Raw genomic sequence first — 24,874 nt, 5'->3', positions numbered from 1 at the left:
CAGTAAATATACAAATATTTAATTTCAACTTTTAACTTTAATGAACTATTCCAAGATTTTCAAAGTATTTTTAGTGCCTTTTTTTTTTCTTTCTTTTCTGTACGGGGGGTGTGTGTGTATAGAAACTTTATTATGAGAAATCAGTCATATTCTTGGTTCTGACAGTGACAATTTCTATAATTTATAATATATAATTAACTTTCCACTGCTATTCCCAGTTTTTTGATGAAGAGATGATAGCACTTTCATTGCAACAGTTCAAAAACAAGCACTCTTTTGAATAGTTGCAGTAGCACAAGGCAGGAACAATTCCAACTTTTTTTTATTTTCTTTTTCAAGCTTGTTCTTGCACTGTTGATCTTTCCATGAGCCGAAATGGCAACGGATTTAGGCCTGCACTGTAGTTTAGTTACTCTTGGTCAATCTTGTGTTACCTCACAGGCATGAAAGATTACATTTTCTGAGTTAGTAAAAAACCCATGTAGTTCACTGGTATATTGTGTGGCTTTTTAGACCTCGCCATGCATATGATATAACATTAACCGTCTTCTAAAACAGGAAACACAGAAGAGGTTGAACAGTCAAGGCTTTCTGTTATTTCATTGATGTTCATAAGCATTAGAGGGCAAGGTGTTATTTTAGATGACATGAGGTTTTTGATTATTTGAGTTCAGACAGAAGTGAAATCTAAATTAATCCTTAATTGATGTTATTTTTAACAATGTATTGCAGAAAGAAATGTTACATTTCCTTTATGCATTAAGCAAGGTCACTAAAAGCCATCACTTGGTGCTTGTGACTGATGATTCATCCTGTCTAGCTGACCAGCGTGGAAATGGTCAAGACTGCAGAAGAGCCCTCTTTCAGCTGTATTTAACTTCATCAGTTTTCTGCACTAGAGTAGCAATTCTATCAACTACTAGATTTTGTATCCATCTCCTACTATGCGCTATCACCGCAGCTGAGTCACTGCCTTTGGCCAGCGCAGGCCAGATGCTGGATTTGCCTTTTGGCTGTTCTTTTCAGTTGCGGCGTTTGCTATTCGCTTTGACGTTAATGCATATCAGACAGCAAAATGCTTGAGTGTTGTTTTCACAATTGAACCTCACGTTTGGCTGCTCTTATTTGGTTAGCAGCTGACCAACTTGGGGCACTTGTGCTTGCTCAGGAAAAGAAGGAAACAATTTTTTTTTTTCCCTATAATACCCATTTGCCTTCTCTCTCATCTTAAAAGAAACCTCAGTTTTTTGCCTTCTAAGTTCTGTGATGTGTGTCAAAGTTTGCTGCAGGCTTTGTATTTAGTCTACCTCACTGTTACTCTGAGAATCTCTCCAAAAGGCGCCTCTCTAATGTCTACTTTTACAAATGTAAAATGTGAAACTGTTACACATTTTTAAAAAATGTTTTGAATTCACCTTAAATACTCAGAGGACTTTTAAAACTGTTTTTTTTAATTCTTATCAATGTAGTTAGAATGAAAAATCTATAGGTACCTTGTAAATATAGCATGATTTGGAAAGTTCAAAAAATTAAATTAAAATGAAAAAATCTGATTTCCTGTATGATCCATTGAGTTTTTGAAATAAAAATATTTCCTTAAAAAAAAAGAAAGGATTTTATTTTTTTATTGGGTTAATAGACTACTAATTAAAAGTTTCAAAAATTTGGAACTGAATATGAGATACCGTATTTGTGCTGTGTTTTTAATTAAGAATGTGTTCTAAGTTTTGATAAATACACCAGGTTACCCATATTTGTTGATAACATTAGGTAGTAGTTATTTGCTGACAACATTAGCAAATTAGATGCAACCCTAAAACATGATTTAATTTGTCAAAAACTGGATTTGTTTCTTACTAGTGAAACTGAAGAATTATTCTGGGTCTCTCTAAAGTCATATTGAAATTAGGCAGTTTGGAATTTTCTCTTGAGACCAGTTTGGGAGTTTTGCATTTGGGCACAAAAGAAAATGTATTAGTTCCTAGTAAATATTCTGCTAAAGCACAATGACAAACAGTGTTGTGCATAATTGGCAGCCACTTGCCATTTAGAGCTTGAATGGAACTGTTATTTCAGATCATTAATAAGAACTTTGTGAGAATTGATTGCAACTTGCAAACTCTGCATCTGCTGTGACTGACTTGACTCTATGCTAAAATTAAACTCCTTCTTAAAATGCTTTTGAGAAGTACAGCTGAAGAACACTGTGTAAGTGCTGATGTTGTTGCTGGCATCACTTTAATCCCCTCATTGCAAATTGTTTTGCAAAGAAAATTACAAATAGTTTGTCTTGTATTTCAGCCCTACAGAGAGAAAGGCTGGGGCATAGACCTGTGTATTGCAGAGTGGCAGGGCGCAGACATTTGGGTCTTTTAATTCTAATTGCAGAGTCTCTTCGTTTGTTTAATTTTTTCTTATAACTGGAATCTGCAGCTGTGGCCTCTCCCATGAAGAGCAGTTTTTTGCAAATACAGAATATGTTTTAAATTGTTTCTAAAGAATTTGTTGCTGTGAGCTGACCTTGTAGGCTATGCTGTGTAACATAAAGAAGTGGGGCATGGTATAGAGCTTGGGTTAGAAAAGGAACAGAGTTCTTGTGGGAATCTGAGGTGATGCAAGATCATGAACAGCGGGGAAAAATGAATTTGTAGTAAAAAATTAAAATGTTAATAATACATAGTGGCATGTTAGGGATTTGTGTTTTTGCTGCTCTGTTATCTCTACAAATCTTCCGTGCTGGTTATCACAGGTTATTCATATGGCACTTGGAGGATGGAGACGTTATTAAGCATCAAATAGCTTGCAAGCACCTAGCAAGGTTGGCGAGTGGGAATGTTGATCACTAGCACAGAATAGCCGTCCTCTCTGGCCTGTGTAAAATTAACCTATTTTTCAGTTGCTTGACTGAACTCGATACACCCTATTTCTGGATTGCAACACCCTATTTCTGGATTGCATAGGTCCATCTGAGTCTCTCAGTCTTATTCTTCGCTGCCGTTGTACACATTGTGGTTTATCGTGTGTCAAGTGGAGGAAAACTAATTTCATGTCTTGCAAGTGGTGCTAATGCAGCAGGTCATGCACTAATGATCATCACTCATTGAAGTGTTAAAAGGCAAGTCGTTTTTAAAGAGAGATGAAACAGGATTCTCAGCTGGGCATTAACTCACCTTGGTGCTTTCTATGAGACACCAAAAGGTACTAAATGTAAGTGTCCTGTCCCTAATTATGGGGAAGTGTGAGTAGAATTTCTGGATATTATGTTCAAAGAGAATACCAATGTTTGATATTAGGAGGGAAGGGTGGTTGTTTCCCAGCACACAAAGTGTGTACTGCTCACCAGCTGACATGTTTACTCTGATGTTGCTAAGTTATGGATATACAGGTGTTAATTGTGACCAAAGACTTTTGTACTTTTTTTGTGTGTGTGTTCCTATAGTTCGATCCTTCCTTCATCCCTCAGACTTCTTGTTATAATTTGTGAAGCCTACACAGCCTTGCAAGGAGCGTATCTTTGGGAACCAGTGCCCTGCATAGAATCATAGAATCATTTAGGCTGGAAAAGACCTTTAAGTTCATCAAGTCCAACCGTTAACCTATCACTGCCAAGTTCACCACTAAACTATGTCCCTAAGCACTGCATCTACCAATCTTTTAAATACCTCTGGGGATGGGGACTCAACCACTTCCCTGGGCAGCCTGTTCCAATGCCTGACTACCCTTTCAGTGAAGAAATTCTTCCTAATATCCAGTCTAAACCTCCCCTGGTGCAACTTGAGGCCATTTCCTCTAGTCCTATCACTTGTTACTTGGGAGAAGAGACCGATCCCCACCTTGCTATAACCTCCTAGAGCACGATAAGTTCTCCCTTCAGCCTCCTTTTCCCCAGGCTAAACAACCCCAGCTCCCTCAGCTGCCCCTCATAAGATTTGTGCTCTAGAGCCATCACCACCTTCTTTGCCGTTCTTTGGACATGCTCCAGCACCTCAATGTCCTTCTTGTAGTGAGGGGCCCAAAACTGAACACAGTATTCGAGGTGTGGCCTCACCAGTGCTGAGCACAGGGGGACGATCACTTTCCTAGTCCTGCTGGCCATGCTATTTTTGATACAACTCAGGATGCTGTTGGACTTCTTGGCCACCTGGGCACATTGTTGGCTCATGTTCAGGGGGCTGTCAGCCAACACCCCCAGGTCCTTTTTTGCCAGGCAGCTCTCCAGCCACTCTTCCTCAAGCCTGTAGCATTGCATGGGGTTGTTGTGACCAAAGTGCAGGACCCGGCACTTAGCCTTGTTGAATCTCATGCAATTGGCCTTGACCCATCGATCCAGCCTGTCCAGATTCCTCTGTAGAGCCTTCCTACCCTCCAGCAGATCAACACTCCTGCCCAACTTAGTGTCGTCTGCAAACTTACTGAGGGTGCACTCAATCCCCTCGTCCAGATCGTTGATAAAGATATTAAACAGAACTGGCCCCAATACTGAGCCCTGGGGAACACCACTTGTGACCGGCTGCCGACTGCATTTAAATCCATTCACCACAACTCTTTGGGCCTGGCCATCCAGCCAGTTTTTTACCCAGCGAAGAGTACGCCTGTCCAAGACACAAGCAGCCAATTTCTCCAGGAGAATGCTGTGGGAGACGATGTCAAAGGCTTTACTAAAGTCCAGGCAGACAACATTCACAGCCTTTCCCTCATCCACTAAGCAGGTCACCTCGTCATAGAAGGAGATCAGGTCAGTCAAGCAGGACCTGCCTTTCATAAACCCATGCTGACTGGGCCCGGTCACCTGGTTGTCCTGTATGTGCCATGTGATGGCACTCAGGATGATCTGCTCCATAACCTTCCCTGGCACTGAGGTCAGACTGATAGGCCTGTAGTTCCCCAGAAACATAGATTACACCAGTTTTGCTTAAATCTGATGGAAGAATGTAGTGTGGGTTTTTATGAGTATAATAGTGATTTGCTGTTGTGAAATTAATCTGTGACTGGAATAATTGCTCAGGCATACCTCTAACCAGTATACTGTTGAAGCACATTGTCCTGGTTTCAGCTGAGATAGAGTTAGTTTTCTTCTTAGTAGCTGGTAGAGTGCTGTGTTTTGGATTTAGGATGAGAATAATGTTGATAACGCACTGATGTTTTCGTTCTTGCTGAGCAGAGTTTACACTAGTCAAGGACTTTTCAGCTTCTTGTGCTCTGCCAGGTGCATAAGAAGCTGGGAGGGAGCATAGCTAGGACAGCTGACCCAGACTGGCCAAAGGGCTATTCCATACCATATGACATCATGCTCAGTATATAAGCTGGGGGAAGAAGAAGGAACGGGGGGACATTGGGCGTGATGGCGTTTGTCTTCCCAAGTAACCGTTACGCGTGATGGAGCCCTGCTTTCCTGGAGGTGGCTGAACACCTGCCTGCCGATGGGAAGTAGTGAATGAATTCCTTGCTTTTGCTTTGCTTGCGCGCGCGGCTTTTGCTTTACGCATTAAACTGTCTTTATCTCAGCCCATGAGTTTTCTCACTTTTACTCTTCCGATTCTCTCCCCCATCCCACCGGGGGGGAGTGAGCGAGCGGCTGTGTGGTGCTTGGTTGCTGGCTGGGGTTAAACCATGACACACATCATGTCTGCTACTGTGTGCAATGTGGTTAAGCAGCAACCTGAAGTCTAGAAGTGTATGAACAAGCGCATTGCTGTTGGAACTAGGGAAGTTACGTTATCGTTGCGCTCAAGCAACCTTTCAGTCCTCTTAACTAAATACAGACCTTTCTGCACAACTGACTATAAAATGTTTTTCAATTCTTTAATTATGCCAATTTTTCTCTAAACTTTATCAAACTTATTAAAAATCTTTAAAAAAGCCGTGAAAACTGACATTAAAGTCTTGTATTGATACTAAATATGGTGTATTTGTGCACTAGCAAATGTAGCATTTGAAGAGAGCTCCTCCATGTAGTAGGTAGAGGTTTAACAAGGGTCCTTGGCTAAGGTTTGAGGTTAGACTTACTTCAAGGAGAAATGGCATGCACATTCTTAAAAATGCAGGGAAATTAATGTTTGCAAGAACTTATTATGATTTGTGGTCGCTTTCCACCAGTGGACGCTTTTGCATTGATGTTGGATGATTCGCTAAGTTATATGGTTTATTTCAAACAGGAACGAGGCTGGAAAATTCCCTTGGTCCTTTTTATGTTAGATGATCACAGTAGTCTCTTCTGGTTTTATAATCTGTTTATGTATAAAAATCAATACATATTAGCAGCAGTTTTCTGTCTATGATATGTTTTGGAAATCAATGACTGATGGGGAACATACAGCTTTTCAATGATGAGAATATTCTAGGACTGCTCAGATATTTTTTATGTGTAAAGTGCCTGAGGGCGTTTCTGTTCTCATACTAGATCATGCTTTGTGTGCAGGCAGAGGGAATTTAGTGTAGTGTAATTTCAGCTGAAATTATTAGCAGTGTTGGAAGTAGAGAGTTCCTTCTGTGGCAAATGAATGTTACTTTTGAGTGTTTTTACACTGTGTTTTTTGTCAGTGCAGCTGAATGTTGATTCATTAGTATTTCAAAAGTAGGAAGAACTAAGCACATGTAGCTATTGATATGTGCAATGTTTAGTGTGATGATAGGAAATAGTATGTATTATTTCCCTCATGAAAGAGAGTCAAGAGATAACCAGCTGTGCGTTAAGAGAAAAGGGTTTTTTTTGGTTGTAGTGGGTTTTTTTTGTCACTGATTTGCTCTGTCAGGAAACTGCTTTTGAGCAACTCACCCATTCTTGTGCTCAGTTTAATTCCAGTCAACGTATCTTAGACTTTGGAGGAGCTTCAAAAGTGATTATTCTGTCTCATGGTCTTTTCAGCCATGCCTGTGATTCCTAATGTTTTTGTAAAGTGCTCAAGACATTTTTGGTACTTCCTTGACATGAACAATAATTGTCTATTTTTCTTTTCTATCTTTCTAATGAAACCATCACTCGGTGAGGTGCAAAGAAATTCAGGTAGTAATGAGATAAAAAAATGACTTTATGATGTGTTCCTGCTCTTCCATGGAAACTTATGTTTTAAACATATGTGTCAGTGAGACAGATTTCTTTAAAGCAGTAAGAAAAACAAATATTAGCAGTGACCAGAATATGTATTCTCTAGACTTGAAGAACATTTAACATTGTTCCATACAAAAGATCGAGCTTAATAAATGCCTAGTGACATATGAGGATAAAATTGGAAAACCTCAAGTGGAGAGATTAATGGGGTGCACCAAAGATGAGGATTAAGAAAAAGAGAGTTTTATTCCTTTTAGTTTATCCCTCTTTTTTATGGGTTGATTTGGTTTTTTTGTTGGTTGGTTGGTTTCAGTTGCGGGAAGGGAGAGGGAGAGGCTGCTTTATGATCTAGCCTCAACTATTACCATGGAATAGGCTGTTACACTGCCCTGAATGAATTCTTGCTTCCAAATCAGCAGTGATGGCTGAGCTTTGGAATATATTTAAAAAAAAAAAAAATTAAAAATTCCAGTCTTAATCTGAAAATGTGTTCTCATACCCCTGCAAACACCCATTGTAATCCTCAGTGTATTTTATCAGTGTTTAATTATCTTCACCATTATAAATCTGTGCCTTATTTCTAACCTGCATATATTTATCTCTTCTTTTTGTCCCGTTATATATTGTTATACCTTTGTTAAGAATTCTAATAAGAAATGCGTTTCCCCCCATGTAGTGGGCTATATATTGTCATCCGGTGGCCCTTCAATCTTTTCTTTGACAAACTAAATAGATTGACCTCTATAAATCTTTTATTAGTACTGATGTTTTTCAATCTTGTCGTCATGCTCATGGTTCTCTCTTGAACCCATTTGTGAATGTCTTTGAAATGTTGGCAGCAGAACTGGACACAGTGATTTAGTAGCAGTCACAGAGGTAATACAGCCTCCCTATTCCTTCTTGATATTTCCCTGATTATATATAAACCATTAACTATATTATCCTGTGCAGCTGTGATCCACTGTGACACTTAGTGTTTGTCAAGCTAATTGCTTCCAAGAAGAAAATTGCATCCCGTTTTTTATTCCTGGATGTGACCTTCCATTTAGCACCCCAAAAAACAGGTTCAGTGGAAGCTCTGGCTAATCTGCCAGTTTTGTGTCTCCCCTCTTCATTCTCTGTGACCTGAGCAACTCCATCAACTGCAGTCTTGTATTTGCTGCCATAAATACATAGCATTTATATTGCAACAGCAATGAGTTTTTGTGGCATCCTCCCTACAAGCATATCATCAAATGATGATATGCCATTCAAAATTCAAGATTGATAAACCAGGCAGTTCTTAATTTGCTCTGAATCAAAATTTTACTTGGTAAGTTTGAAACATATAGCAAAAATGTAATGTTTGTGAGGTAGTGGAAGTAAAACATGAAGAGAAACAAGAGATAGGTTAATAAAAGAAGGGTAGTAAAATGCAGCCAGACGTGGATTTCAAGGGCCACAAGCACGTTTTAGGCTCCTGCGCTTTGGAAAATTAGTACCATTTTTCTGAAAACATTTTGTAGCCCTTTTGTAAGGGAAATTAGGTTCTTTGCTTTAGATCACTGTCCAGTTGAGACTGTAATTAAAAAGCAATTTAAGAGTCTTTAGGCTTCTAATCTATTTTTCCTTTGTCCAAGTTGCCCCGTGGTAAAGAAAAAAATCATTACTAAAATAAGGAAAAAAGAAGTAGTTTCTTTTTTTTTTAGAGAGCTTGTTAAAAATTGTGAGGGTTTTTTCCATGAAAAAAATCAGGATACGTGAAACCTTTTGTTTTATTCTTTAAAGCATTTCCTGAGTTTTGATTAAAATTTTCAATCTCTCTCTGGACTTTTTTTCAAGAATTGAAAAATTTGATTCTTTGAAAAAATTTTGATGGAGACAAAAATCCCTCAGTAATGTTTTCAGTTTAAAAAAGGGGTGGAGGGACGAAATAGTATGTGTTGGTGGGTTTTTTTTGTTTGTTTGTTTTTGGTTTTTTTTTGCTTTTTTTAAAAAGAAAAAAGGTGTTCTAGGCTTATGTTAATCTAGAAAGGATGATAATGTCCACCAGTTACTTCTTCCTGTTTAATGTTTAACTGGTATATATTGCATATTTATATGTATGTATTTGTAAATATGTATACATGCTTAACCCTCTACTCACAGCAATCTGTTACACATGTATACAACACAGGTCGATATGCTGCCTCTGTAGTATGCAAAAATTTCTATGCCATGCAAATCAATAGTATTCTATTACTGTGATAGCCTGAGGAACACGGAGCAACAAAGACATCCTAATGAAAATCCTAGGGTCGCTTCAGCTATTGAGGCAATCCTTAGAGAATGCAAATGAGTTGAGGGCTTATTTTGAAATTATCATCTAAACTGGAGGTTTGGACATACTGGAACTCCACTAATTACTGTGTATGCTTTGGGGCTTCTAGAAGGGCAGAAAACTGCTTAATTGTGTAGGCAAGCAGAAAATAGGAAAGGCAGATGTTGTACTGACCTCTTCTTGTCTCAATCTGATTATCTGTTTTTTGACCTCATCCATCTATTTGATGAAGTCTGTTGTAATTGTGTATTTTACAGACATATATGCCCATGCAAGTAATTTTTTTTAATATTACATTTACTTTTTATATTATTGAGACATACTTGGACTAGCCACTCAGGGCAAAAAAATGATACATCAGTGTTAAAGAAATCCCACCAGGTGTAAAGTGTTGGGGGGCACTATGTTCTGTTAAGGATGACATGAAAATAAGAGTGTCTCAGTGATACTTGCTGATACTGCAGTCTTCTGTGGAATATGCTGTTTAAGATGTAGAGACTATGTACAGAAGTAGACCCTCTTAAAAGCAAAAAACCCACAAGATTCCCCCGCCCCCCCCCAAAAAAAAACCCAAACCCAAAACCCAAACTACCCCTTAGCCCAACCACCGAAGCAGAGCCTCAGGACTTTAAAAACCACTGCATTTAATAAACTTAGTCACTGTTTTGGGAAACACCATGTTAATCCATTTTAATTTCTTTGATAATTCTTCCAACAAATGCTTGTTGTGGGAGGTTGTCAAATGTAGGGCTGTAAAACATGACTGCTATGAAATACATATTTTTTTTTTCCATTACTTTTGCTGCATTATTGACTATCAGTCAAGGAGAAGTGGTAGCCTAATTAAGAATAGTGATACAGGTTTAGACTTTGCTCTTATTGACATAACCATTGTGTCTTAGCCAATTAATTATCTAACCTTGAAAGAGTTTACAGGAAATGGCATGTGTAAAATGGGTAAATGCTGCTTTTGTCTGTCATCATATGAAATAAGACATAAAATGGCAAGGCTTTGGTTTTTTTACCAGTTGCGTTTAGTGGTTGCATTGCTACAATGTGCATCTAGTTATATATTTAGCTAAATTAGCAAACAAAGTAATTGATGAGGTGAAGGAGATGAGTGCCCACATTTAATCATGCAGTAAGCCTTGTAAGCGAACACGAGGTCTCAGAGATTTAGTGAAGCAGCAGTGGACTGGCTGTAGGAGGGAGGCTGAGCACATGCCCCAGTCACCCCGCAGTGGAGAGGTTGCTGGTCAACACCATGATGTTGGGCAGGTCATCATCACTGTTGCACTTGGTTAGCGCAATTTGCAATTTCCATGATCATAGAATCATTTAGGTTGGAAAAGACCTTTAAGATCATCAAGTCCATCTGTAAACCTAACACTGCCAAGTCCACCACTAAACCATGTGGCACCTAAGTGAAGAATTTTTTCCTAATATCCAATCTGAACCTCGCCTGGTGCAACTTGAGGCCGTTTCCTCTCGTCCTATCACTTGTTACTTGGGAAAAGAGACCGACCCTCACCTCACTACGACCTCCTTTCGGGTTGTTTCAGGAGGAAAAATTTCTTCACTGAAAGGGTTATCAGTCATTGGAACAGGCTGCCCAGGGAAGTGGTTGAGTCTCCATCCCTGGAGGTGTTTAAAAGACGGGTAGATGTGGCACTTAGGGACATGGTTTAGTGGTGGACTTGGTAGTGCTAGGTTTACGGATGGACTCAATGATCTTAAAGGTCTTTTCCAACCGAAATGATTCTATGATCATGTAAATTGTAAATTGCAAATTGCCCTGACCAAGTGCAGCAGCGTGGTCTGTATCAGAGCTCCTCTCCAGGGGTAATGCTGGACTTGACTCATTTCCTACCTACAGCCAGGATCTAGATCCTCCTGAATATGGGATAGGGAGTGATTTATGGCAGTATTTAGGCACTGTATGTATTGCTGTATATAGTATCAGATTGAGAATTTGTATATGCCAATGTTGTTACAAATGCCTGCAATTAAACACGTACATTTGTTATCCAAACCTTGAATATGCAGCTTTTAAAATACTTGAAAGGGGCAATGGTAACAGAGTCATATGAATTCTAGTATCTTCTACTTTAAAAACCATTTAGTGCTACTAAGATTTCCCAGTTTTCCTGTAGCACCTCATTTATTCCTACTCATAAATATTGGACCTGAAAATAATCAGTGGTCCCCTTAGATCAACAGTGTTGTTTTGGTATCTATCTAGGATTTAAAATTCACTGATCAGAGGTCTAGGTTGTGATTTTTGATGACTACTCTAAATATTAGCCTTGAAAGTTATTACTGGAGCAATTGTGCTATTAAAACTGTGCTAGAAAAATGTGGGAAATTGATTTTCCTGATAGGAATTACTGATTTTGAAATAAAAAAGAAAAGGTTGCTCATTTTTTTCCCTCTGTTGTCAACATGCCAAACGTAATCAATAATTTTCCTGAATCTGAGGTAGGCCCTTTATTATTTCTGACAGGACCTGAAAATAAAACAAATCTAAAAATGCATTGATTAAAGCCATTTCCTAAAAAGTTGATGTTTTGCTAAAATGATGTGGCTGATTCTCAAATAGTGGCTATAGAGGTGTTGGTTCACTTTTTTTATTAAAAAACAAAAAAGACCAAAAAAAAAAAAAAAAGACAAATTGCTTATTTCCCATAAGTGGTCTATTCAATCACCACAGCATTGCCATGGCACTGAGATGTTTTATTTCCATAATATTCTTGTGTTTGCAACATTCATATACTGTAGAAAAGCATGGTTATGATTTTCTTGCACAGAAGGTCAGCAGTAAAGGGGGGAACAGGCAGTTACATATTCCTCATAATGTGAGAACAAAGGTTGGCCTCCACTGAGTGCTTGAATATAGAATGACTGAGTTATACAGCTGCAGAGCACCACAGAAAATGTTTTCCCTCCCAAATGAAAAACAGCCCCATATTGATAGATCAGTGTGAAGATGCTTTGCTTGAAATAATGCCAGTGACAGTCGCATATTTTTGGTTCATTTATGTCTAGAGACTCAGTTCTGCACCCTAAATTGTCTTTTCAAATTACTCCGATACTGCACAAGATATTAAACAGTCTATAAAGCATTCTGGGCATTCTTGCAGAAAAGACTCAATCAGAGTGAGAAACCACATAACATTTATGACAGAAGCCTGTTATTTGAATCCAGTCTTCCTTTGGAATTACCCATTGAGAGCTCCCGTTTATCTCTCATATGACATGCAGGTTTATTTATAAGTCTAGATTTACGCAAGTCATGTATTTGTAAGTTTTTGTCACTTCTACTGATAGCTTTTTCACAAACCACACTGCAGTGGGTGCGGTTGCCCAGGCTCGGTGGAACATCTTCAGATTTTGGGAGAGGACAGAGATTCCCTAACCAGTATCAGTGGACTTGCCATACGATGGCGGCTTCTAAAGCGAGATAGCTGCAATATCCATACCTCTGATATTGCTAATATTTCCACAGGCTGCTTCTCTACTCTGTGTCACCCATTTATTTTGTGCAGTTTATACAGCTTGTTTTTCCCAAGTCTTTGCCCAGTTTGCTCCCTGGTGGATTGTCTCATTTCACACCTTGTGTATGTATCTCACTCAGACGTTTTAAACCTACTAACACTTTCTTTTCCTAATAAAAATAGCCTTTCTCCATTTCATTCCTCCCCTTCTTTTTTTTTTTTTTAATTTTTATTTTTAATTTTAGCCAGTAACATAAAAATACTCAATTTTAAAATGAAATTTCAAATAATAACAATCTGTGTAACTCCAGATACAATGTAGTTTGTTCAGTGAATAAAACTAAGAGCAAAGAATTTTTATATGGAGAGTCAGTGTCTTCTTCAGTATTTTTATACTACTGAACAGTCCAGTCTACAGAATTCCCAGGAAATACTTTTAAGAGATGTTGAATCAAACATATTATTGTAACCTGGGTTAGAAGGTGAAGAGAAATCAGTAAGTAGCTCTCTGTGCTTCCTTGTCTTTCAAACTATTTAGTGTAACATTGATATAAAAATAATCACGCTACATCTTGGTACTAGATTGGCCATTTATTTTGATGCATCTGAAATAATTTTGTTTCAGATGATAGAAGGCAGGACTTCTGGGTTAACATAATATCTCATGTAAAAAACCAGTGGTTTCTGATATGAGAAACAAAGCATGTAATTTTCCTTTATTTATTTATGTAGACAGAAAGAGACCAAAAGAGACAGTAACCCTTTGTGGATGGAAAGGAAATGAAGAATGGCTTTGTTTTTAAGACCTAGTTAATACTTTATTTAAGACACCAAGAAAAAAAACCAACCCACAACCCACAATCATAATGAACTGAGAAAAAATGAGGAAAAAATAATTGTGTAGTAAAATATGTTCAAATCTGAGATTAAAGTAGAGAAAGAATGGGGAATCCCTAGGTTTCCACTTTTTTTTCCAGGCTTAGACAAGCTGTAACAATTGAGATCAAGCACAAAAATGTTATTGGGAAAACCCCACCTTGAATTCAAAGGCTAGCTTAGAAGATAAACATAGTAGGGGTGAACTGCAAAAATGTGGTGGAATAATTCTCATTTATAAAAGAAGTATTCAATACCAAATGTTTAAGAAAGAATAAACAATTTCTTAACTACTCAGTAAAGAATCTTTAGTATATTTCTTAAATAATTTCTTATTGTAGTTTCTGTCCAGTAATTTTGTATCCCTTTATGAATAGGATTAGATGTAGATGTTTTGCCTCATCTGGAGGATGTTACAGTCATGGCACATGGTATTTTTCCTTACGCATCAGAGTTAAAAGACCTTACTGCATGTTCTGCTTACAAGAGTTGCTCTCTCTTTGACTTTGGGCAGAGCATCTTACCTTTCTATATATATCACCTTACATAAAAAATAAGTAACTAACTTAGAAAAGAATGTACTGAGGAACCAGTAAATATTTTTTATGATTACTAAATTACAAGTGATGTTTTAAATCCAAAATAGTTGAGATGCCAGTGAGAAAACGCTTGTTTATGCTAGATAATGCCATTCTTTTTGAGTTGTCCAGCTGAATTAAATTAAAATACTTTCAGGTTGAAGACATATTTGCTGTGAAGTAAAGGAATGATAAAATTGGCCTCATACAATGAGTCAGATGTTTTGGTCTTTGTCAGGAAACTGTATCAGAACAAATGCACAATTACTAGGGGGACACCCTCCACCCACCCAAAACCCAACAGCATAGTTTTTGAATGTGGCTTTAGATTTTCTATTATTTTCTAGAAGTATTCTACCATGGTATATGGCTTGCTTATGTTCTCACTGAAGTGAGTAGTAAAATTGCCAGTGACTGATGGAAAAAGCCCATGAAAAATGTCTCAAAAGCATTGGTTTCATTTTGGTAAATTGAATTTGTTGGCCAAAAAATTAGATTTATAATTGTTTGCGTCAATCTTAGTTACAGAGAGACTGGTGTCTCTTTACATCAATTTCACTACATTTATTCCTTCTAACATGCTCTAAAAAAGATGTATTACCCAAATTTTAAGCCAAAATTGGAAGATAAGCTCTTAGCAGTACAGAGAAACAGAATCCAAATTCAATATGCAAGAACAATATCAAAAAGCTAAACGCTAGCTCTTGCTAGTTTGCATTAATATTTTTGTTGTGCTTACAGTGCTTGTTTTCTCAAATATCCCACTTGCCTTTTTTTGACTTTTAACCCTGAACTGTTTCTCTGTCAGAAATTTCTATGTATAAGTAATAGCAATTTTGTACTTAAGTTATTGTTGCTGTTAAATAGGGCAAGAAGAAATGTTTGCTTCTTGTAGTGTGAAGGGGGATGGTTTAGTTTTATATATCTTTTGGGGGAGACTGCTATCAATAAATCAGTGTGGTTTGAGCAAGTTGTTGGTTAAGTTCAGCTCTTAATGCTTGGGCAATACCACAGAACCACTGTGGAGTTTGGCTCAGGTGCAAGCCACTATTTTATTTTTTTTTAAATACCTTTCAGAAAAAAAAAGCCCATATTTCACAGAATGTCAAACCTGGCAACTATTTACAGAACTGTTTTTCTTGTGTACTGCTTGCTAGCATTGTGTTTGCTTCTTACAACAGCACCTACGCTTCCTGAGAGCCTTAAAAACACACTTGAAGTGCCAGATCACTGTCATCCTTGCCAATACTAAATATAAATTTTTCCAGATGAGTCAACTGAATGAAGATCAGATGTTTTAAAAAGGGTTTGATTTTCATTTGCCTGAAGGCTGCTCTGCTAAAAAATTTTCAGTGACCTCATAGCTGAAAGTGACTGAAAATTTGTCCTTTTAGCTATTAAATAACTCAACTGTTCTGCACAGCTTTGTGAACTAGGATTATAATCTTTGTGTTCTAATTTTTGTAATTTGATTTTTGATTTATATGAAAATTACGTAGACCTTGAGATCTCACTCTTGGTATACCTCTTTGACTACAATTTGCCTAATGCATTTCTAGGGTACGAAAATACTGTTAAACTAGATCAGCAGTCCCTGGTATGCTCGGATAGAAGGAAAAGCCTCTCTTTGGGTGCAACTTCATTATGTTTTGTCTCTGAAGTTCTGAAATGAATGTGCTGTGCAGCTTGTTCTTCCTGCAACCTCTGTCTTGTAGCTGGCTCTAGCAGCTTCAGCACAACGCATCTTCTTAGGCATCTTCTAGCAGGAACTTGTCATCCTGAAAAGAACAGAGAATTTGCCAAGATGTTCAGGCTATGTGGGCAGCTTTTGCTGGTCAAACAGCCACGTCCTCCCAGTCATGCCACTGGGATGCTACGCGGGCTCTGTGGATATTATGTGGGATCTGCAATTCTGTGGGAGACTCCTTGATGGAGATGGAAGCTCATCCATAAGATATATATAAGATGAGATTCATACTTGCAAAATTGCTGATAACTAATAAAGTGAAGTCATTCCACTCTCCATAGTACAGCAGACAGAAAAGGTGTTTGTCCCTTATGAGCCATCACAGATCTCAGCTCCAGCAGGAGGGTGTTTGTTAGGGTGCAGCATTTGGAAGCTGGTGGCCACAAGGCACAATGTAGTTAATTATTTAGCTGCCTCTGTGTGAGTATCTGGGTTCAGGATGATATTCTTGCATGGATATCTGTTGTGATTGGAGAAACTAGAGCTCTGTCTTCAATATATCATAATCTCTTGAGCCTGCAGTGGTGTCTGAGTGTTAGTTAATGTATTTTTGTCCTGATCTCATATAACATGGTGCAGGACAGCACCTTTCTCCATACTCATCTAAAGCTAGCTGTGCCGTGCTGACCCTTGCTGTGCTGTCATCACAGTGTATGTGGAAAGGCACTATTTCAAAATTAGAAAGATGGTGGTGGAAAAGATAGATGCTAGCTTCAAGCAGACGACATCATTCAGGGGATGATTTTACCTAAGGTTAATGGAAGATCAGACACAGTATCTATCAGCTGAAGCAAGATTGAAGTAATCTGTTAAGTATTGAGACCTATAACTCCATTCCTGAACTGTCATGTTGTACTGGGGATGTGCTTGCAACATTTTGGTAGTGTTTGACAGGTAGTGTTTGACTGTTTATTGGCACAAATATCCTCTATGCTCCACTAAGTATCTATTTTTCTGTTCTTGGATGGAAATTAAAGGTTTGGGTAGAGAGAATTAAGTGAGAGAAAGCATCTAATACTCACAAAGAGGTAATACACATAGCAGTGGCTGAGCAAACAGGAAAGAGAATGGCCCCTGTAGCTGTGGTGGGTTAGCCCTGGCCAGCAGCCAAATGCCTACTCAGCTGCTCACTCCCCTCTGCATCCGTGGTATGGGGGGAGAAAATAGGATGAGAAAGCTCATGGGTCGAGATAAAGACAGGGAGACTGCATATCAGTTACTGTTGCGGGCAAAACTCAGCTTAGGGAAAATTAATTTATTGCCAATTCAAATAGACTTGGGTAGTGAGAAAGACAGACATTAAAACAACACCTTTCCTCCCATTTTTCCCAGGTTCAACTTCGCTTCTTTATTCCTGACACCTCTAGTCACCCCCTGCCCTGAGCAGCATGGAGGGGGGGGTGTTTGTGGTCAGTACATAGCAGTTTTTCCTCGCCACTCCTGCCTCCTCACACTTTTGCTCCGCTCTGATGTGGGTTCCCCAGGGGCTGCAGTCCTTCATGGAAAAATCTGCTCAGTGTGGGTGCTCCATGGACCACAGTTCCTTCAGGACTATCCATCTCCTCCACGGGCTGCAGGGGAGAGTCTGCTCTGATGCCTGGGGCACCTCTCCTCCCACGTCCTTCTCTGACCCTGGTGTTCATATGGATGTTTGTCGTTTGTTTTGTTCCTCCTTCTCTGCCTTTACGGTGTTTTCTGCCCTTTCTTACATATCTTCTCGCTGACAGGCTTAGCTGTGCCCTGCGGTGGGGCCGTTGTGGAGCTGGCTGGAACTGGCTGCGTCCAGCTTGGGGCAGCCCCAGCCTCTCCTCACAGAGGCTGCCCCTGCAGCCCCGCCCTGCCAGACCTGGGCACTGCACCCAGCATGGCAGCCCAGAGCATCCGCGTTAGGCCCTGGGTAGCTCCTGCCCTCATCAATACATATATTTTTTTTTTTGTACCTGGGATTCAACAAATATACTGAAGCTTTTGTCCAGATGGAAAGATTAATACCTCCTGGCTGCAGTCTTGTGGCTGAAAGCATTTTCTGGTCAAAACATATTGTATTATCTTTCAGTTGTCTTCGAGAGCAAGACGTGAGCGTGTGGTGAGCTGTGCACCATCTGAAAGGTGCTGATTCATGAAACTGGGTTGTCCATCTCTTCTGTGAGGCCACCATCTTTGAAAGAGGGACCTGCTTTTAAAAACCAACTTGCAGAGTCCTTAATCTAACTGCAGGATTTTTAAGAAGTATTGATTATTACGGTGTGTTCAGTGGTATTTGTGTTGTATGGGAAGTCCTAAGCAATTGCCTGGTAATGTTATGATACTATGCAAGATGGAATAATGACCCCGTGTCAAGGATTTGTAAACTTTGCCTGAGAATTGCTGTAAATTCCTTAAGCCTTTCTATAGGGGTTTTTGAAATAATGTAAAACCACTTTCATCTTCTGTGAGAATGCAGAACAATGTATTTCCATTAGTACGGGGTAGTTGTTAGGAAGGGAAGTAAAAAACTGGGAGATCTGTTGGATTAAATAGTGACTGTCACCAGATTTCTTTGCTGCGCAGGTACTCCGGGAGTGAGGGTGTATTCATTCACTCTTTCTCTCACATTTTTCTTTATTTAAAGGTGCAGTTCAGCTGAGATTGAATTCCTCTTTGGCTGTCCATAAACTGTGAAACAGAAGGATGCAGAAGACTATCCCTTGCCTTTTTGTACATGAGTGATAAGAGCACAGGATCATTACTACAAGTTTGCTGCAAAGATGAGTTCAGAGGAGAAGAGTATATCTCCAGCTCACAAAACGTCCACTCCATCACATAGAAGTGCCTCCTCTTCATCATCGTCTCAGAGGGACAGGAGGCAGGTAAGGAAACGATCTAGACGTTTGAAACATCTGATGAAATGATTCATTTATTCCTGTAATGTGGCTGTTCGTTCTTGCTAGCTCTAAATTCGCTTTCTTATAGCACTGCATGATATCACTATAGCCAAGAACTGTTGATTTTTTAAAATTTTTTTCCACTTTTCTAAAGTGGTTTGAAAAAGATTCAGAAGCAACATGGGCACTATGTGTAGCGCTGCAGCAGGAAGGATATAATCACATGGACAAATAGGAAACGTGCTCTGAAGTCTTTTGGGAAGTGGTTTCTTTGGCAGCATGAACCTACAGTTACTTCAAATTGTTTTGTGTCCTCTGTGAATATCTCTTTTTGTAAATCTAACTACAGAGATGTATTATCTTTTTACAAGGTGATATTTCAATTCAATTTAAATATCATATTGTTCATCCTTTATGGAAGCACCTAACATTTAAAATACTATTCGTTTTGCTACAAATTTACACTGATTAATTGTACCATGTCATATAGTACTAGTCCAGTTATGTTAGAATTCCATTTTCAAGACACCCTTGTCTGTGTGGATGTAATATGTCTTTTCTCCAGGATCTCTTTGAGATGAGGGCTGTATATTTCCCCTCAAAACAACTTGGGCATTTCTGTGTTTTTTTGAGGGCTGGGTGTACAGTCTGACCCCAGCATTAGTGGGAGTACTTCAGAAAGTATCAGAGCTACTCACTAGATTTCAGATAGCTTGTTAAATGTATATTTACAAATGCAAAGGTTGATACTGAAAATTTGATTAGAACAGAAAACATACTTTAAAACTTTGATCCATGGTAACCTTGAACACTAAATCAGCTTCTGAGTTAGTTTAACATCATCATGTTTAAAAAAGAAATGTACAAAATGCAACAATGTAACAACTTTATAATTTAAAATATTGTGAAAATATTTTCATTAATGCAATACTGGCTTCTTTTTGGCTTGACAAGGAAAAGAACGTAAATAATTGTTTGCTGTGGTATGCATTTACTTGAAGGTCTGTAGCTTAAGACCATTTTCCCAGCTATTTTTATGCCAGCTGTGACGCTGTTTTCTCAGCTGCTGGTGAAGTAGTTTTTTTCCCCTTACCTGACTTATAAAAGTTTTGAAAACTGAGAATTTTGATGAAAACTGTAACATTTACAGCTTTGAATGTAAATAGTCTCGCCGTAAGGTATGTTTAAAATGTTAAACCAGAAGAAGAATTCTGATGTGTGCTCTATAACAGGCAGGAAATATGTCTGGAATTTTTTTAATCGTTTCCATTGCCTTTCAGTGAAGCCAAAAATTATGTTCTCACAGGTGATAAATATTTTCCCTTTCATACTGTACAGGATTTGGGATAGCTGTACTCAGTTAAGTCCTAGTTAGCATATCATCTCCTCTTAATTTTTTCATTAGTTCCATTTGGAGCAAGAATTTTGACATCTTTTGTTTAAAGCATCAGCATATTTTATGTCCCACATTTAAACCCAAAGAAGGTGAATGCAAGACTTGTAGGAGCTGCTGAGTTCAGCTAAGTGCATATCCTCTGAGTTCTCTTTGTAATTAGGTAGTTTGGTATGATCATGCAAGTGAGAAAGAAAAAAAATAGCTTTTGGGAATATATTTTATCATAAATCTAATGGCTACCATATCTGTTACCATAGCAACAGGGCAGAGCAAGGTATACCTGTCATCATAACGAAATGGGTGCTTAACTTTAAGTCCATATTTGGTCACTGAAACGTGAAGCATGATTTTAAAATAATACTGAAGAGGTTGATGGTGTGATGCATCCAGAGCTTTCTTGGATCCAATAATGTCTGACGATGCTTAACAAGTACATTTAGGCCTGTAAATGTGGACTGGAAAGGCTACTGCTAGGCATTCATTTTTTTGCCTTCGTGCTTTCAGTGTTAAAGGCAGAGAAATATCCAGGAGAATGAACGGATGGGCAATTTCTTCTGCAGTGAAACTGAGCTACAGTGTGCAACACAGCATGAGGTTCAATGGTGCTATATCCAGGGAAATAAACATATGTTTCCTTTGTGCATGTAGACACAGTAAATCAACCAGCTTCATCGTACCGTCTACTATAACGATTGTATTTCTAATTTCTTTCCTTGCTTGTGGCATTATTTGTATATGTTTTGGTTTTCACAGGCTTTCCCCCAAATGCACTGATAGCTAGGGGGTGGGGGATTTTGGTTTGGGGGCGGTTGGGTTTTACTTTGAAAAGGCTTGAAAATTCTGTCTTGCTGCCTCCTTGGACTCTTCATAGCAGCTAGGAGAAAAGCACCCTTCTTGAAGGGGTAATATGAATGGATATGGAAAGTGATATGACTGGCTGAAGTGTCAATGTAGCTTTCATTGTCGTATGTGAGGATAACACTTGATATTGCTAGATGGTTAATGACTGAAATCTTCTCATCATGTAATTCTTGTCAAAGTCATACCAGCAATTATGGAACAGTGTCCCAATAAATTACAGCACAGGAAGCTGAATGAGTGTGAACATGACTATGATAAATCATTTCAGGGAAAGTGGAAAATGTCGTGCTGTATATAATGCTGGCATTTTAATGTAGCTTTCTTATTTGTGCAATATACATCACCTAAGAGAATTAGCAGTCAGCAAAAGCTTTGACATTGCCAATTTGCAGGCTCCATGACTAAGTAATTGATAAATGAATAGACTACTGAAGCCAGCAATAACCAAAAAACTGGGTTCAGATTTTTGTTGTTGCAGGAACTTTAGCGTCATTCATTTTCATCAAAATCATGGTTAATTTGGACTATTAAGTAGAAGGCGGCCCAGGACCGACCTGTTTTGTTTAACCCCTGAGCTGAGCAGGGTGGCAGGGCAGTTGTGGTGTCCTTGATAAGGAATACTTTAGAATGGAGCAGCAGCAGTTTTTCCTACCGTGGAGCCGTTGCAGAGCATAGAACCCCTGTTATTTCCACTGTCAGTGGATCTCCCTAACAAAACTAAGAGTCCTCATACAAAGGTGAGCATAAAAACTGCAATTCAGACAGCCTTCTTGTGGGCCATGCTGGAAAGGGAGATTCTTGTTTTTCATCCCCTGTGAAACTCTGAAAAGGCTAGTCATATTCTGTGGCACAGCTGAACAAGCTGAATATGATAAAATCATATGTTTTGTATGCAGTTTGATGGGTGTAAGTTCTTTATTAAATATTCCGTATTTTATTTATTGACTAAGTATGCAAGTCATACTGCAGACTGTAATGCGTTGTATATTCTCTGCAATGCATGGGTAGTAATATTGTGCTGAGAAGGCAGAAAGAAGTAAATACATTATAGGGTTAACAATGTGCAGTTTGGTGAATTGGGGCCTGACCCCAGGCTATTAAACAGAGGGAGTGATACAGAACGAGAGTGATAATAATGAAACTGTGAACAAAGGAGAGATTTTGACTTTTCTGACCACCATCTAAAGGGTAGCTAATACATGATGTGAAGTGGATTTAGCAATGTTTGCTATTTTAAATGCGACGATTTGTGTTCTAATGTCTCAATTTTCTTTTTGGTCTTTTAGGGGGGACAGATGATCAGCTGTTATCTCTTTCTCTCTCTGTTTCTCTTTGTCAGATTCCTGTTTCAACAAATCCTTGGTTCTTTTCCCACGCAGCAATCACAAAAGGAGAAAAGCTTTTAGTCCTATTGCATTTAGCCTTGTGTGGTCACCTTTCTACTGGGAGAGCTTTCATATTTCAAATGACTATTGTCTTTCAGCCATATGTAAAGAGTGAAAGATAGGGGCTTTGAAGGAGAAGGAAAAAAGATTTTCCAGAGCAGCAATCATCTGCCTTTCAGATTTTAATGTAGTTTTTATTTTCTTTCTGTAAGAGCAATATTGACTAATAGGAGAAGGGGTGTAGTCAAGGGATGCAGAAAGGGCTGAGTTTGGGCTGAAGAAATTTAGGAGCAGAGCAGGCCTTGAAATTTAGGAGCAGAGTGCGATTCCAAAGTTAACGCTTTGGTCTTGCCTAGAGGTCTGTGCTGGAAAATACCTAGTTAGCTTTTTATAACCACTATATTTTAATTGTCAAAGTAGTCTCTTGAAAGCAGTATTTCTTAAGGCAGGTATCACTGTTTTGTAGATATAAAGGCTTTAATGATGATGGAAGGATCGAGTCATTTGTCTCCAGCAACCTTAACCAAACCTTAGTTTATTGGGTAACTGGAAAACTATAAAAGAGTTATTGCAGTAGGTGAATCTGGGGGTGAAATATATGGTACCTTAAAAAAGGACTAATAATCGTTGTTTGGATATAGGGATGCAGTAGAAATCTAGGCCTCACAGTGCTATGCGCTGCATTAAGCATGTAATAAAAGGCAGTTGCTGGCATAAAGTGCTGATTAGATGAGACAGACATAGACTGGGAGCAGAAGAAGAGAGAGGTGACTTGTCTGTTGTCTTTTTCATCAACTAATAATAAAGCATAATGAGAAGAGATGTGCATAATAGGAAAATATCATGGGTTCTATGTCAATTCTAGAGTTTCATGCTTTCAGCTAACATTAAGAAGAGTAAAAGTAGAATTATGAAGGGAAGTCTCTTGGCTAAGAAAACCACCATCAAGTTTTTCCCAGGAGGTAGCGAGCTGCAAATTTTTCATGGATGTACTGCAGGGACCATCAGGTTCTGTGAAGCTGAGTTCACCTGGGCAATCTGCATGCCACAGCGAGTGGGTGGTGCAGGAGGGATAAGTCAGAAGTGCCAGGAGTGGAGTGCTCAGCTGTGCAGTGTAGAAATGAATACGTGAAAGAAATGAGTAGGGGAGAGAGAACCGGGTGGTCCAAATGCTTTGTGAGGTTGTAGGACATGACACTAAGAAGCAAAGACTGGTTTGCAGGGAGAACAACAACTGACTGAAAAAGTAAGGGCAGAGTAGAGAGAAGGAAAGCAAGGGGAGAGGTAATTTTTTTGTGAACAGGAGTATCTGGGAGAGCTGTTTGATGTGTAGAAGGGAAAAAAAAAAGTTGCAAACAATCTTTTAGTCTAACTGCTTGATGTTTAAGATCTTTTTGTGTGGTTATTTTAAGCAATAGCAGATTCACTTTTTATCTGTCCCGTAGAAAAAGCAGTCTAGTATTCGAGACTGAAGCTACTTAATGCAAAATGCTGGGGCTTACAATGAGAGACCTGCTGTTGGTTTGGCTCCTGTTGCTGCTACACCTTTCCTGGCAGCTCAACGGGAAGTAGCAGAGCAGTGGCAATGGGAAGGGTTATGGCAGGAGCAGCTGTGGTAGCAGCAGCTATGGCTTTTCAGCAACTAGGCTAGGTTGGCAGGGTAAGGTCCATTATATACACAGATCCATCTTGCCTGCTGGAAGCTGAAGTCCCTTGGAAGAGTCTATCTCTTTTCATTGTCCTATTTCATTTAGCGGTTTTGGTACTTTTTTTGGATGACAGAACAATTAGATGTGTGAGAGTTTGTGAAGGGATAGGAGGGAGTGTTCATGCTCATGTAGTTTAATTTTTTGGTTTTAATATATTGAGATACCTCAAACTCAACTTTATGTTTGTTTATGACCAGTTACGATCAGTGACACAATATCAAGGATGCTTTTGTGGCTTCATTATAGATTTCTGCCTCATAAACAATGACGATATAATCAATTGATGTTTTTACCGTGCCTGCCTATCTGTCCAGTGTGCCTCAAAAAGTGTTGCTCATACAAGATTGCAATATAATATAACATAATATATTCCATGTGGAAGAGAATTCTGAGTACATTTGTGTCCTTTTTTTATTCTTAAATTGAGTAGCAGCCTACACACTCACTCACAGCTGTCAGCCTGATGTGACATCTGGGAAAAAATTCTTGGTGGTTACCTGTAAGTTTCACTTGTTCCTGTCTCCCCGTGACTTTAAAAGTAAGGAAGGCAAGGATGGACAGTTGTCTAGTAGATACAGTACAGACCTGAGAACATGGAGCCTTATTCCTAGCTTTGC

The 24,874-nt window shown here is 38.8% G+C and overlaps 1 protein-coding gene across 10 annotated transcripts in view; it reads left to right on the top strand.

Moving 5' to 3' along the window:
- OSBPL6 (oxysterol binding protein like 6) overlaps positions 1-24,874 on the top strand; it is a 111,678-nt gene that overhangs the window by 30,316 nt on the left and 56,488 nt on the right. For all 10 annotated transcript variants that reach the window (XM_087734833.1, XM_087734834.1, XM_087734838.1 and 7 more), the window contains exon 2: positions 18,654-18,891. In XM_087734833.1, coding sequence (XP_087590959.1) covers positions 18,790-18,891 — 102 coding nt within the window. In that variant the 5' untranslated portion in view covers positions 18,654-18,789. The remainder of the gene's footprint in view (positions 1-18,653; positions 18,892-24,874) is intronic.

Source organism: Nipponia nippon, unplaced genomic scaffold (genome assembly GCF_047370975.1).
Source record: "Nipponia nippon isolate SJK-2023a ecotype South Korea unplaced genomic scaffold, ASM4737097v1 scaffold_5, whole genome shotgun sequence".
Lineage (NCBI taxonomy): Eukaryota > Metazoa > Chordata > Aves > Pelecaniformes > Threskiornithidae > Nipponia > Nipponia nippon.
Note: the sequence above shows the minus strand (reverse complement) of the source record. Positions and strands in the feature narration are given on the sequence as shown.